This window comes from Poecilia reticulata, linkage group LG4 (genome assembly GCF_000633615.1).
Source record: "Poecilia reticulata strain Guanapo linkage group LG4, Guppy_female_1.0+MT, whole genome shotgun sequence".
In the NCBI taxonomy this organism is placed as follows: Eukaryota; Metazoa; Chordata; class Actinopteri; order Cyprinodontiformes; family Poeciliidae; genus Poecilia; species Poecilia reticulata.
Window position 1 is genome coordinate 26701514 of NC_024334.1, and position 16200 is coordinate 26717713.

Sequence of the window (16200 nt, forward strand, 5' to 3'; positions counted from 1 at the left end):
CAAAATAAAATATTTGAAAGGGTTGTGGCATATACTGTATGCAACATTTTAAGATTTCATCTTAGGTGTTTCCAACAATTTCATTATCTCCAGTGATCTTTGTTCAACTCTATATTGTTGTAAGACACTTGTTAACTAGTCTGCAGTGTAGTCCAGCCAGTGTAAAAGTTGGATTTCACTGATTTCGTAACCTTTGCAGAGTCAAATCACAAAATGATTGCAAAAGAAACAAAATTGTTGCAATACATTTAATAGTTAATTAATTAATTCTTCACATAATATGTTCAGTAACATGCTCTTACAAACTGATAATTTGGAAACTGACAACAGTCTGGTAATAGGCTTAGAATGCTGGTTTTGGCTGCAGTTGTTTGTCCACAATGGTACATCAGGCATCTGGCTCCCATCTGGGCTCTGCAGTTTTTCTGCAAGAAAAAGAGATTTCATAAGAAAAACAAAACATATTCTTGGGATTAATCTTTCCTCATCTGCTTTTAAGAGGAAACTCAGAGATACACATACAATTAATCAGGCACAATTTCATCAAAAAAGGTAAGAAAGGCTGTGAAAAGTGTTCACTGAAGGTTATCTAAGATTACTTACATGTTTTCATGCTTATATGAATTTAATATTCTGAGGGTCTTGTCATGTTACAATAAAGCCACTCGCTGTTCCATTGGGATGGACATGACATAGCTTTGTTGTACACTGTATACTTTACAAACACAAGAAAACATAATCCATGTAAATACATATGTAGATGTGATCTAAGGATGTACGTTTAATGAACACAAAGAGTTAAGTTGAAATATTTAATGGTACCTCTGGTAGTTTAATCTCCACATCAATGCTGTCTGTCCAGCCAGCAAGAACTGATGCAGACACTTCCTTCTCTGGATTTCTCTCATTTTTCTGGGAGAAGCCATAAAGTAATGCCACACCAGGGACGTAGCGTTCAATTCTAGAAAAGGCAGATTAAGCAAAAACAATTAGTTCCCTTATTCAGATGTGAAAAGTCGATATTCCTCAATAAATATTGTCACAATGGAAACATTGAAGTGAAATTTGTACCAGATGTAATCAGAGTAATCCACCCCCACAAATGACAGCAAATGAAACTAATAATGAAGACATGTGAATATCTTCATTATTAGAATCACACGGAAAATATTGTGCTGGAAAATGTATTTTGAAAGAGAAAAGGACATGATAAATCATTACAAAAGCACTGCATTGGCAGTGAAATTTCAAGATGGGAACATCACAATGTCAGGTTATTTTCTTAGCATATGGTAGAGACTGGTCTCCATATATCTGAATGGAAGAGGAATGATGAAATGTGCCAGTACTTTCTTGATGAGAATGCGAAGATGGAACATGTACTTGACAATGATATCAAGTACATAATCAATGAACTCTCAACTCAGAGGAAGAAAATAAAGCTGTGATAATGGCCCTGTCAATCCAGCAAAGATCAAATATGATGGTCAGAGTGAACACAAGATGGTTCCAGACCCTTCAAGAAGAAAATAAAATTTGTTTGGAAGAATGACCAAAAATCACACTAGAAAAATAAGTGTTAACATTTTTACTCTATATTCCTCAGATGCCATGAAGAAATTTTGCTTCATACAAATATCCTATAGATATCTGTGTAAGGCTCCGATGTCTATTGTCACATTATTCTAAATAATTTTTAAATCTGTTTTGACTTCTTTGTGTGGGTTGTTTGATTACTTACTTTGAAAGTGTATAGTGTGAATTTCATTCAGTACCCTCATTTTACATATATGTACTGAGAAACAGACTTTGTTCAATCCATTATTTTTCCTTCTCTGAGTCATACTGATTATGCATTCATCTTTACACAACATATTCTCTTTCTTTACTGATGCATTCCTTTAAAAATCACCTTTTGCCAAGCTCAGTCATGTACTCGGAAATCCTGCTCCATTTTACTTTGGCCTTGAGCTCGGGCTTGGAACCATTGACATATGTAGCAGCGGCTTCCATTGACATGTCATAGGCCTGACAATTATCGCCCCATGTGATGTGTGCCTACAACAAGGCAAGAAAGTGATAATGATAAAAAAATAATAAAAAAACTGCACAAACCAGGTAACATATTTTAAAATTTCAACAAATCAAAAGGTAAAAAGGATCCGTTTTTCTTTTTCTCTTACAAACCTTTGCCTTAGCATCCAGACTGGTATCAACACACATCTTCCAGTTGGTGTTTCCTTCAACTTGGGACACAATTAGTTGGGCATTTTTAATGTTTGCCTCAGGTGTATGGTACATAACTGCATCGTAACCCTCAGCCTTCTGGTTCTCACAAATGGCAAAAGCTTTGATGTTGAAGACGGCTTTAGTTGTTGAGTCCTGGGGATAAGAAATGAGTACAAAAACATGTAACTGCTGCTTGAGAGATGCAGAATATTCATCATTGTAAACACTAAAATTAACGTATGCTGCATGACACCTAGGCTGTGACATGTCATATAAATGCAAATAAAAAAGGTCAACCGAGGCCACTATTTTTTTAAATCATGGAGGAGGGAAAAGCACAGCTCAGATATTTTCCTTCATACGCTTTCTCAGCTTAAACATTAGAAGCCGTACTTCCAGAAGGATGGTGTGGTTTCTGTCTCTGTCTCTTTCAGATGAGTCTGAAGATAGATCAGTTTGCTGTGTTGCTTCCTGTAAACACAATTTTAGAACAGTTTGACAATTTGATGGGATCACCCACCAGAACAGGTGCTGGGATAATAACATCGCACGTGTTGCCAAATACCTTGGAAAGCCTCCTTACAGTCTCAAGCAGTTGGATTGCACTCATCGGATGTTTGCTGGGACCAACGTCAAGCTCAAAGTGGATTTTCTCAACAGCTTTTGTTGTCTGAGCTAATAGAAGTGCAGAGATTTCATTAGCATAGAGGGTTAAAAAATTGTCTCAAAATAACATAAATATAGTAGCACTAGATTTGTTTTCGTGGAGATGATAGCTTGGATGATAGCTTTGACAAATCCAGTAAGAATCTATTTTAAAGATAAAAGGAAAAGTCAAATATTGTTTTGATTGACGTATAGTTTGGTTGCTAAGGTGAAGCATGTTGCAAGCTGAGAGGAAGAGGAATAGGTCGTTTCCTGTGGAGAATATCAGGGTTTCTTTCATATTCAATCCAGAAAATGCTTTCAAGGGAAGACCCCAAGAACCCATGTTACCACATGCTTTACGTTAYTCTAAGAATGTAGTTGCTGTTGTATTCTTGCACCAAAAGGCAAGGATGCTCAGAAGTCTTCTGTTTGAAGCCCAAGTCAAATCTTAAGTCTTTTGCTCAAGACAGTATCAAATCTAAAGTCTCTATGAATGATATTTTTTCAACAAATCCAATGATCTTCATTCAGGTCACTTTTTAGTTACCAAATTTAGTTGTAAGGCTCTAAATTCAAATAACCACCTCTTACAATGAAGGATAAGGAACGCCATTTCTGAACGTGGAACATGTTGAACCTTGAAGCAGCAGCAGAAGGCCACACTGGGTGTCTTTCCTGTCAGCTAAGAACAGAAGACTGAAATTTCAAGTCGCAGAGGCTCACCAAATTTACAGACACTGTTTTAAGTCGATCCACATTCTATGCTGAGTCAATCTTTACAGAGTTGTGAGGGTGCCAGAGGCTCCTTCCAGTGCTAAACCGGAGAGAAGCATGGTACGAACAACAGCGCTAACAGCTGTACCACTTCTTGTTGAATTTATACCACAGAGAAATAAAGCAGTTCTGTGGGCAGATTGGGGTTTATATGAAAGATGTGCCTACTGAAATGACCCGTGGTGTATATTACTACATAAAAACTTTTGATATAGTTTTACAAAGACATGCTCATCTTTTGTTTAACATCAACATTTTATTATTTGCTTAAGGGACTCTTAGTAAGGTTTCTATTAGCTGCAAAAATTAAATCATTGTTCTTCTTAGCAAGACCTATACTTAAAAATACTGAACATGCTAGATTCTATAATTGGCTGCACAGATGACTACCACATGACAAAAACTGGCAAATTGCTTATTAAACAACAATTCAAATATCAAACTTCTTGATTTCTAACTTTCTGGAGCTCCTAGCTTCTCTGGATTACCAARCCTTGCTTGTGTGTAAACAAGRGTGTAGATTTTTTTCAGCTSCAACTTTTATTTCAGGTTTCCTCTATAATGTAATTACTTCAAAATAACTTATTGGCAGAGCCTCTGCCAACAAGTGTTCTTTGTTAATTCTTGTAAAATGTTTCTGATGATTTAAGCTTCTGCATCATTCCTCCTCCCACGGGGAGCAGAGTTGCATGAATGTGATACAATATTTTATCATTTGGAACATGAATACAGAGATCAAACAGAAAAACAAAAGAAGTGCATTATTTTATCTAGCTATTGATAAACATCAATGATGTTCCCCAAACTATATTTGTATTTTTAAAAACACTTACACACAACAAAAATCTTGCATACCTGGAATTATTCTGAATGCCATGCTGCTGCATCCAAGGAAATAGTACAGTGGGTACTCCTCGTGGTAATACTGCCGTTTTAAATCGTACTCCATGCAGAAACCCACTCCGTACATGTTGTATTCATAGCACATTTTGGAAGTAGGATGCCAGATGTAGGGTTTTAATACCTGCTAGAGCAAAAAATCAATCAATCAATCTGCACAACATGAATCTGTTTGTACTGATATGAATGATTCTTTTATCAATGAATGTATCTGCTGTGACTCAAAACCGTACGTCAGGACTGGGAACGTCAGAGGGGGACATCATCGGAGTCATTTTGCCTGCATCTGGCTCTTCAATGTTCCTGGACGCTGCATACAAATCTGATCTGTTTAAAACAATGTAAAAGATTTACTTCAGGATGGWKATAAAAAATGTTTTGGATAAGCAAATGTTGATTGAATTTCAAGTTTTGCATCGCAAGACAATTATAATGCAAAATATAACCAATGGAATTTGTAAATCAAGTCATAATTATGGTTTATAATAATAACCCCTGTGTAAAAAAAAAGTTATTTTGCTTACATTATTAAATTCAGTCAATAATTTTATCATCATGCAAAATTACCTAATTGAAAGAAGTTCAATTTCCTCTTTGCTAGGGGGGAAATCAAGCTCAAATTTCTTTTCTGGCATATTTATCTTGGCAGATAACTTCCATGGTACAGCTAAGGGCCTCTTAATCTTTAACTCTGAGCCACTCTGGAAGAACTTGGTGTTGGTCCCATAGAAAACCCAAAAGTCCTTGGTGGAACTGAAAAAAAAAATACATTTAACATAACATAATGTAAGAATAAGTGTCAACAACTATAGCATTGTTTAATGTAAAAACAAAGTATGTACACCTTGACATGTCTGACATTAATGTGACCAAGACTGTCAAATTTTGGCTCACTAAAGCAGCTAATTATGGCTAACTTAAAGAAATGTTTCTATTTATTTAATATTAAATAGTTACAAACTTGTGCAATTTTCAGTTAATTCTACATGAAYGTGCCATGAGGTCTGACTTTCAGCAGTAACAAGTCAGTTTTATTGTGTGTGAAACAGAAAACTTTAAGAGTGAGACGATTTGGCTTAAACAAGGAATTTCCGAGGTTTTCAGCAGCAGAGCTGACACCTGGAACAAGCTGAGAAAGTATTACAGAACAATTTATGATAKGATTCAATTTCACTTAGGATGTGCATTTACTTTTCAATTTGTTATGTAATGACCCTCGCTCCTAAAAAGTTAATAAGTACATAAATAAATAATGAACTGCTTGCCAAGGTGATATTTTGAATCCCCTTTGGGAATGTGAGAAAAGTTACTCAAAGTAATTATTGACTAGGGACGAAAAAAAAAAATCCCCAAATCCCACTAATTAATGTCTATAGGATCTAATATGAAGTCTATTACAGAATTTATGCTGAACATACATACATTCTGAGCATTTTTGTGAAAGTGTTTGTTTAGAAACACATTGACARCACACAGGTACAAGCATACCTCATATGAAGTGCTGCCATTTTTGTTTTACTTTAAGCATAATTACCCAGCGTATCCATCCGTTTCCACTGTAGTTTCAGAATTCAAGAGCTGCGCAATGCTTTCAGTGAGAGGGGGATTAACTGTGACTTTAGCTAGAAAAAAAAATAGGTTATTGGAAGTGTTAAGATTATTTTAAAATTCTAGTTATTTCTGTCATTCAAGCATCACATAATGGTTTTATCATTAYTTTTATTTTCTCACCTTTAAAGTTGCATGCAGTGATTGTATTATAGTATTTGCTGATCTCCACCGGGAGGCCCAGGGATGTGGCTTCGAAGTAACGAGCCTCCAAGACCAAAAATGCCCGTGTGTAGTCCCATGAGATTCCTCTCTGYAAGCTCTCCATCAGAGCCCACAAAGGACTTGATTTTCCTGCAGCACGACTGAAGGCCTGAAACAACAAAAAGAATCGCAAGGCTTGTCGACTTCACCATCTATTACATTTTTTTCCATAAATTACAACGAGACAAATTATGGGTCGGCTCTGTTTCTTACATTGATGATGTTTCGGAGGGTGTCTTTGCTCAAGTCAGCGAAGAACCACTCTTGCCCTGTAATACGTGAATAAACTGAAATGACTGGTTTATTATTGTCCAGCCTCTCCCACCGTTGAAGCTGAAAATGAAAAAGAGTATTGATTACCACATGTAAAAACACACACACACTTAAAATGTGATTTTTGAACTATCTGCCGCCAAAAATTGTAGAAAATTCTATCCTGCTAATTAAAAAAAACAACAMAAACAACAAAGCTTGGCAAAAAAATTATATGCAGCCATATATTTGAATAGTTATTGATAGTGTCAAACTTGAATGGGATTGCTGTGTTTCACCTGCTGAAGTAATGACATGCTTAAAATGACAGGAGAATGGATGAAGCTGTTAATTAACAACACAATTAACTAGATAATTATTATGTCTTGTGTGACTGCTGTTATTTTCATTATCTGTGAAGTTCAGAAGAGGTTTTCTGATTGCAGAAGAAAAACCTTCGTACACAACCTCCTGACCTTGCCAGGTTCTTGGGAAGCAAATTAGCAGTRTTCAGAAAGGCGCTMTGAGGCTGTTTGGTACCAGCAAAAACTCATGATTCTGATTTTCATTATAACTTCTTATTTCCCTCTTACATTCAAGTTAAATGATAGAACTTAGAATATATTTGAACCTACAGGTTCTTACTCAYTTTCAGACCTAAATTCAGTTGAATAAGTACTTTAGCTGTTCTTTTACTTGCAAATTTTTACAGATATCATACTGAACAGGAAGTTTTTATTGTTCAGACTGATATTGAAAAGTACTGAGATTGATTTGTAAACAATAGTATACATTTACTATGTTGCTCTACTTCACTACTCTATCTAAGTGTGTGTTTCGTGGGAAACTGCCTGATATGTCACTCACCACTCTGTAAATAGCCATAAGGTCACTCATACTAAAGTCTCCTTTAAATCCAGGAATGCTATCTCCAAACAGTTCCTTTAATCCATCTGCACGGATACCCAACTACGTGACAGGAAAGACAGAAGATTGCTTTTTTTTCTTTTGAGAGAAATGTCCAATCATAATGCATATATGTGCAGTTATGCTTAATACTTTACCTCCAGTAATTCAATAATTCGACCAATGATGTGAATTTTCTCACTTGACACAAGCTCTGAGGGAATGATGTTGCTTGCATTTCTTAGCATGAATAATTCAGATGTCACCCCAGTTAGCCATCTATCTGGATTGAAAAAAAAAATATACATCTTCAGGAAAGGTTTTTGAAATGACTTTTTAACAAAAGTGTCACTGTCATTTTCCAACATACCATCGAACCAGTCTGCATGCTTTGCTTTGCTGCAAAAATAACTGAGACGGCCAAATCTGGGCGCAAGGATTTTCACAGCCAAGCTGGAGGCAATCGAACTATTGGAAAGATTAAAAAAAAAAAAAAAAAACATTTAACATAAAATTTCCAATCAAACAACAAGCTTAATTTATTGATCAACTCACAGAAAGTGATTGTCTGGAGTCCTGGAGCTGGCGAGATCATGCAAGTAAGAGTACGCAAAACTTGCAACCTGCAGGTCTGTTTCTTCTAGCAGACGAGCTGTCACGGTGGACACAAGAGCCATCGAAGGCTTAGTCCTTAGAAGGATCTTGAAGGCATGCATGCGAACCTCAGATGGAACGTGCTTCTGCAGAAATATGGTCAGGGTGACGTCTTGGACCTGAAAGGAAAAATTACTTTTAAAATGAATTACTTAATGACAAAGCTACCACAAACTTATTAAGACAGAGAGTTTTTGTTCCATTGTTGTGTTAGGGATACTTTTAGTTTTGTTTTCATTGAGCAGTACATCAGGGGTCGGTACGATTCGACGTGCTGTTTTGTGCTCCAGAAMATTTCCAGATGCATATGGACTCTCACTGCGAAGGTGGGGATAAAATAAAACACCTACTGTGGCAACATACTGGTACGATGACAAATGTGATGCACTGGTATCTCTCATGCTTGTTGCAAGTGGAGACGTTTTCCCATTCCCCATTAAATAGACCTTGTGATGTGACACCAGTAGCTCCACCCTAACTATATTGTACCTTTGTCTTATGGAGAACTGATGGAGGCCCTGGAATGATGCGATTCAGGTCACATGAAATAAGTAGACTTTGCTATAATTTTTTATTTTTTTTCTTGGGATTTGGTATAATRCTTGTATCCAAGGTCTCTTTTTTTGTCATGATCCCAATGGGATCCTAATGGGAAGGCATTAATCGGAAGGGATTATGGGTTGGTTAATAAAGTTCATAGCTGTCATAAGAAAACTTTTTTAGCATGATTTTTGTGCACGATASTCTTTCCATTTTCAGATGACAGATTGAAAAGCATTCCATGAAATACTCAAAATTTAGAATTTTGTTTCATTACCAAACATAATTTCTGTCGCATTTGGTTTGTCGCTTGCTCTAAATACTTCACTAAATAAGTGTATTCATACTAAGATTAGATTACATTTTGAATCCATTTTGTAATTTCCTTTGGCCTGCAGGAAGATTTGTTGTCTAGACTGAAGATTAAAGCATTCTATTCTATTCTATTCTATTCTATTCTATTCTATTCTATTCTATTCTATTCTATTCTATTCTATTCTATTCTATACCATGTCACGCAGATGATTTTCTAAGGCATTTGGATTTCACCAGATATGTTATGTTATGTTATGTTATGTTATGTTCTTACACCGTGAGGGTCTCTGGTCGACATGAGTCTCATCGCCTGGACAGCTTCAGTCTGCACCCAAAGAGGCAGATCCACAGGAGTGACAGCCACTCCAGGAATGAAACGCATGATGGTTTTCATGCTCCCRGGGTGCCCTGCATTTCCCAGAGCTTTCAGAGCGAGAAGCATTTCTTCTTTGTTGCCACTCCTCAGAGCCTCTGTCGCCATGTCCATCAGGGGCTAGTGCAAATGTAACACACGATTGGCTTATGGTTTTCAGATGGTTATCATTCACTTTCAAATTTCAGAAAAAGAAAAGGTGCTAATGTTACTAATGTTGCTAAGCCTTAATGAAGCTCTCTTCACTTATCATAGGATAAATATTTGTATCTACTTATGATGTGTATTTCCAAATTAATTTTGATTCCTTATGCATTTTGTACCTGAGCAGCAGTAACTAGACATGGCACATAATATACACAGTACTTGTTCACCAGGGAGCCATAGGATAGTGCCACAGTGTGCCACAGATAGGTGTTAGATTTACTGAATGGCAGCTTAAGGAAGACCTGCAAAATAGAGAAAGAAGGACATTTTTACATGAACTTTTTCAGAATGTTTATAGTTGATTTAAAGAGTATTAAGTTCTAAGAACATTTTAACAGCTTTACTCACTTTAGCCATTTCAATAAGGTTAGGTGTGACCTGAAGATGATGAAAAGCCATTAAGATGGTATGCATRGCTTCAAAAGGAGTCAAATCGTTTGCTTTAAATCTGGTCTCCATGAAATTCAGAACTCTGACATCGGCAGCTTCAACGACTGAGTCCAAAAACCAACGCCTGGAAAGTACAATTATTATAATTTGAACAAGTCAATAYTTACAGTGAAGTCTGACTTAAAATTGAGAATTTTTACATTAATTCATAAATGGAGAAAACTGTCCAACTTCATTTTAGTGTACGGATATGATACTGATATTTTGTTTGGATGACAAGACAAATGCATGGTGACASGAAGCATACTGTTATCATAAAAATGGCGTAGAACAGGAAGTTTACTTTGAAGCCACTTTGGGCTTCAAAGGAAATCAAAAGTGGCTGTGATGTGAGTTTGATGTTATAAAATATYGTTGTGCATTAACTATTCACCTATCTTTTCCCTGTTTGGCTGTATATCCATAATTGGTTAGCAGAAAAAAAACTGATTCAACAGAGAAACCTAAACATCCTCTCCCCAGAGAAACTGAAGTATCCCAAGGTGTTCTGCCAGCAAGAATTTTAGGACCATCTATTGGTTATTTGGCCCTGAGTGRAACATGCACTAGATACATCCTAATTAGAACCATGAACTATCTCACGTTCCTTCCCTTTGATACAGAGAAACAGGAATTCTACTACAAGCCCCCTCTGAAGAAGCAGATCATATCTCTAATGCAGAAAGCAACCTTCTCATGGAGGAAGCTAATTTCTAATGCTTGTATCCAAGGTCTCTTTTTTTGTCATGATCCTAATTTCTAGACCATAGGTGAGGTTTAGAATGTGAACTGACTGGTAAATCAGGAGAGTTTATATTTAGCTGAGCTGTTCTGGATTACTCCAGACAAGTTCTCAAAAGGATAATCCATCGCCTGCTCCTTCTTGCCATTACATATGTACAAGACACCCATACACTTAATCTTTGAGGTTTAATAATCTTGATAAATAGCAGGCCATAAAGGCAGACAGATGTTACCGGGATTAGGAAGACTGGGATGCCCTCCTGAGGCCTAGTGGGAGAATTTGCTAGAGAGCGATTGATGATTGAGCCATGGCYMCTGAGGTGCAGCCAGATTCTAGACACATGAGGGAAGTTYCCTCCAGGTGGGCTAACCATCCAGGAAGGAAGGTTCATGACTGAGTGTCATATGAGTTTGGTGGCAGACATGGGCCTAAGCATGTTGATTCTTGGCATCATACTCTGACTTTGGTGGAATTGTCTATTGCTGTTCTATAAAAGATTAAGCTTGTGCTTGTACAACATGCTCACCTATACTTGGGATTTTCAGCTAATTGCTTCCACATGTTTTCCAGTCCTTCATAGGGTATCACTCGCATGAGATGGTACAGCTTCATAGAGTCCTCAGTGGTGGCATTATCAACATGACCAGTATTTGCCTCACTCAAGCGCTTGATCAATTCCATAGCCTGTAAAAGGACATAGAAGTTATATTTTGTGCAGTTGATAAAAAAAAAAAAAGCTGTAAAATGTGACTTTATTGACTTTGCATAATACAGAACCAAGCATATCACCTTTGGTACTGGGTTATCTAGGTTCTGCATCATCATTGGAATATTAATATTCACATCCTCAAACTTGTAGACAATGTTGCCTTTGATTTCCATTGGTCCATATGTTCTTGCTCTGTGTGTGTCGTTCACGCTAAGCAGCACCAAGTCCTTCCTGCCAGAGTAAATTTTTAGTACATTATATTTATATTGCAGATATTTAAAAAAAAATATCTCTCTGCACCTACATTGCTTCCATCTTAAAACTGCCACCCTTCACATTGAAAGCACTGAAGTGCTGTTCCTCAAACCCGTGAGCTGTGGTGATGAGACCTCCCTCTGGTGTTGGCTTGATGGTGTAATTATACTTCATGTTTGAAAAGACAGATTCTCCTCTCTAGATTGATGTAACAAAGAGAATCGAGCAGAGCTGACACAGACCCATTTGACTTACAACTGCAAAGAAGGTTAAAATGAGAAAACAATAAAAAAACCTCTTTGGATAGTTGGTCCGCCTTAGCAGTTGCCATTCCTCTGTTCATTGCTGCCTTTTCCTTGCAGTTTGTCACATCCACAACCTTAGTGATGATCCAATCCTTGGTCTCCTCATTTTCTTCAATAGCATAGTTACTCTCACAATTGCCATGGATACCAATCTGCACACAAAATCAAAATCTCTGACATCAATTAGACCATTACCCATCATCAGTTGAATAGAGTTAATCATTTCAAAATGGTTTACCTCTTTCAGCTCATAGATGTTCTGTGTAGTCTTCACAGTCAGCTGGAAAAAACTAAGTATACCTCTAATAATGTTGACGACAGTAGTGGAAACCTTAGCAGATGCACGGATGTCACTAACGTGTCCTTTGGTATACATAAACATGAATGGTTGGGCAAGCTCAGAAGTAAGACGTTTGGTAACTTTTGGGGAGGGTACAAAGTCATCTTTGCCTTCAAAGCCATTGTACTCAGCAAATGCCAACTCGGAAACCTTTGAACCAAAATCAAACAAGAAAGTCTGTTATGTTTGGATCACATGCATGAGCAACGACAACAAGAAAAGTGCCACTATGATAATATTGATGAGAAATCTGTAGCCTAAAATGTGAAATGGCATCCATCCATAACAAGAATAAACCTGAGCATCTTTCTAGTACATGCCCACAATCATCACACCATACATATTGCTGATTCAAACATAAAAAAGAAAAGCAATTTCTAAAATGACTATTGGGTTTCTAAAGAGGTATGGGAATTGGGAAGACCAGCAACCTAAACACAGACACGCATTCCCCTTAATTAGTCGACTAACTACTGCTTTTCAGAGAACATAAATCTCTGTAAAGCTATCCAAGCACTAGTAGCCTATTGTACGCTTTATTAACCACACTGCTATATCCTTGCTTAAGTTGGCTGTGCTATAGGCATCAAAATAAGCAAAAAAAAAGTCAAAAAGTAGCCAAAGTCCAAAGGAAGACAAATTACTTGAACTATTGTGAATTTAATATATTTAACTTAACATATCCATCCATCCATCCATCCATATATTGTATCACCCCACTTATCCAATACCAGACCATTACCTATGTTGTCTTTCTCTCTCACCTGAAGTAGGAATTGTTGTGGGGATGCACCGGTGATTGTGGCCTTGCAGGTAATTCTGACCCCAGACTCTGCCAGGTTTGTCTTCCCAAGTCCAAATTTTACCTCTCCTTCATATTTGTACTCATAGGTTTTCTTTGGGTCCAGGGAGATATCTGGAATATGTTTTATAACATTCTTATTCCTTAAACACTTTGTGAAATTTGTATAATACAATTTGATACAAAAAAAAAAAAGACTCACCGTATCGTAGGTTTTGGCTTGCTGAAAGGTTAAAATTGAAACAAACAAAATTTTAATTTTTGTAAAGAAAACTGTCACACAATGCTGATTTTAGGTCAGCATGCTGTGTACAATGAAAGAGCCTGAAGAATGAAGTGTTAGGGATTTGTCAAGTTATTTTCTACAGGATGCAAAAAATAYATTGAATAAATACATATAATACTAAATACCTAAATGCATATCCCTTGAAGTAAAATCAGTATTAAATATTTATCTGCTTTAAATGATAAGGAATTTAGCCCTTCCTTACTTTATCTTCTACAAATATGTATTTTTTTTAGAAGTTTGAACTTGTCATTTAAATGAGGAAATTCTGAATTCATACTAAGCATAGGAATTACATGAAGAATTGACTATATTTTAGCTGTAACACCATCACATAAATTATCTGACAATCCAGCCACATTGTTTAAATTAGTGAATGAAAACCTACTAGCCAAAGCCGCAAGGCAGCAGAGAAGTAGACCTCGCATGGTGAGAGAGGAGTGGAGACCGTTTCACCTGGCTCTTTAAATAAGTGCAGCAGTTTCATTGCACATTCAGCCTTGAGGACAGATCACATGCATGGATAACCGACTTTGGGTAAACATTTGTTTTCTGATGTTAGGTCACATCGGCCTGTGACATTGTCAGAGTGACACGAACAGCAGATCAAAGACTGTGGTCACCGAACTTTCTTTTTTTTTTTTTTTTTTTACAAGGTAATAACTATTCCAAAGGTAACATAGAATTAAATAAATTGCACATCTGGGGGGGAGATTAATAGCAGCTAGCACTCAAACCATCACAAGGTTTCCAAAGTAAAGCTCTCTCTGCAAAACAGTAACAATTTTCAAAAGTCAAAGGGCAATGCTTTCTTATTCCATAAAGTAAAAATCTTTTGTTAGATTAATGCGGTGATCACATGCTTTACAGAAAATGACAAAAAAAAGCCTTTCACCTACTTTTAGTACATGTCTTAATCAAAAATCCTCTTTCGAAACTATTTCATCAAACAAGCAATGCTGTTTTCTCTTAATGCCGGCTTTGAAAATCTGCCTTGGCTTCAAGAGCTCCCAAAAATGCACCTCAATAAAATTTATTTTCAGGGTGATGAAATCAAGCAGCAATCATGACAAATGTTTAGTCTTGCTCACTTTCAGAATGGCATTCTGTCAAAGCAACACTATTGTGTAATCATGTTCAAACATAACCTGGGTTATCAAAGCCTTTTCTTTCTCAGGCATCCTTTTAAGTCATCAACTTGTGTCACGTTCTATTTTAACCCTTCCTGTTATGTTCGTTTCTGAGGTACAGCATTAATGTTCGTGGGTCAATTTGACCCGTGGAGTGTTTAATCATGCAGTAGAGTCAGAAATCAAAAAAGTCTTCCACAACATTTTTGTATCTGATCATTAACTCCAATACTAACCATTTAAATCAAATATTTGTGCAATGATGTTTTTTTTTTTTTTTATTTCTCGCAAATAAAGAATCAATGACGACAACTTACTCATTTGGACATAAAAAATGGAATTTAAATTCTTTTAGAATAATTTCTTTGAAATTGATCTTTTGTAAATTTCTTTATGTTACATTATGATTTTTTTTTTTAATGGGTGATCTTTATAATTGAACTTGAGACACATATACTGTTCAGGGTCAAATTGACCTGCTGATTAAAATCAAGATAAATGAGTCATACAGAGAGTATTTATGTTTTCCCTCCACTTCTGCTGAGTGTCCACTCAGTGTGGGTGGAGTTTAGCCTCGGGAACAGAAAAGATTCCCCTCAAAAATTGTCTGAACATCTTTTCTCGCAGTTTCCTAATGAAGTAAAGAGAATAGTGAGAAAGTGGGTTTGTGTGTGTGTATGTGTGTATGTGTGTGTGTTTGGTGAAATATGGTCCATAGCTGCAAGGAAACATATAGAATTGGACGTTTTTTGATCTTCACCTGGTCAAATTGACCCGGACAGTATCTATGTAATATGTAGACGCAGGGGGGGTTACAAATGTGTAAAATGAATACATTTTCAATTTATATGTAGAGTGCTCCTATTAAGACAAATAGAAAAAGTTTCATGCCAAAAATAAAATACTTCCAACTTTTTAAAAAAAAATTTTAAACTTTAAAACGAGCCAATTTGACCTGCAACATAACAGGAGGGTTAATATTAGCCAGAAGAGGGCGCTGAGAGCAGATTTTTGACGCATGTAGACTGAGAACCAAGAAGAGCATGTATATTATTTAACTTTGCTTTAGTGACAAATGACACTTCAATGCATCATACCAAAAGATACCCTTATAAAAAAAAGAGAACACACAGATTAAGATGAACCCGAAAATTAAAGCTCTTCTGAGCCTCTATATTCTTATAGACGGTAGTTTATTGATGCTCAAGTGTGACAGAAATGACATGATTGAAGCKTACAATATATGTATATTAGCTTCAATCATTTCTGATCACTCGGGAAGGATTAACTCAGTTTCACAATGTATTATAACTCTGACCAAGGATTTCTAGTTGGAGGTTTTTCTGTCATAACTCTAATAGCTTTAAACACTCAACCCCATAATTTTATGCAAAAAAGAATTAGTCCATGTTGTGTACTTAATTGTGGTAATAAAGTGATTATATCTACTTCTGGATTTTATTGGCTCCGATAGGTGTGTGAGAAGTCAGTTAATTTTGACTAAACAAAACAAAAAAGAAATAAAGAAAATCTATACATGAAGCGTTTTGTGGTCCTGCTGCAGTGGCAGAAAATGATTTTTAAATTTG

General features: G+C 36.3%; 1 protein-coding gene across 1 annotated transcript; it reads right to left on the minus strand.

Moving 5' to 3' along the window:
- Window positions 1-603: 603 nt before the first annotated feature.
- On the minus strand, window positions 604-13956 carry vtg3 (vitellogenin 3, phosvitinless). The gene is made up of 27 exons (XM_008408102.1): window positions 13870-13956; window positions 13398-13418; window positions 13158-13309; window positions 12292-12543; window positions 12044-12205; window positions 11798-11946; window positions 11574-11724; window positions 11311-11468; window positions 9959-10124; window positions 9727-9852; window positions 9305-9523; window positions 8077-8294; window positions 7892-7989; window positions 7680-7804; window positions 7483-7584; window positions 6577-6696; window positions 6283-6472; window positions 6086-6173; window positions 5119-5304; window positions 4785-4878; window positions 4507-4675; window positions 2795-2904; window positions 2623-2700; window positions 2188-2382; window positions 1913-2058; window positions 823-961; window positions 604-715 (listed from the first exon to the last, which is right to left on the minus strand). Exons 1-27 carry the CDS (start codon window positions 13907-13909, stop codon window positions 626-628), a joined length of 3744 nt encoding a protein of 1247 aa, XP_008406324.1. The 5' UTR covers window positions 13910-13956; the 3' UTR covers window positions 604-625.
- Window positions 13957-16200: the final 2244 nt, after the last annotated feature.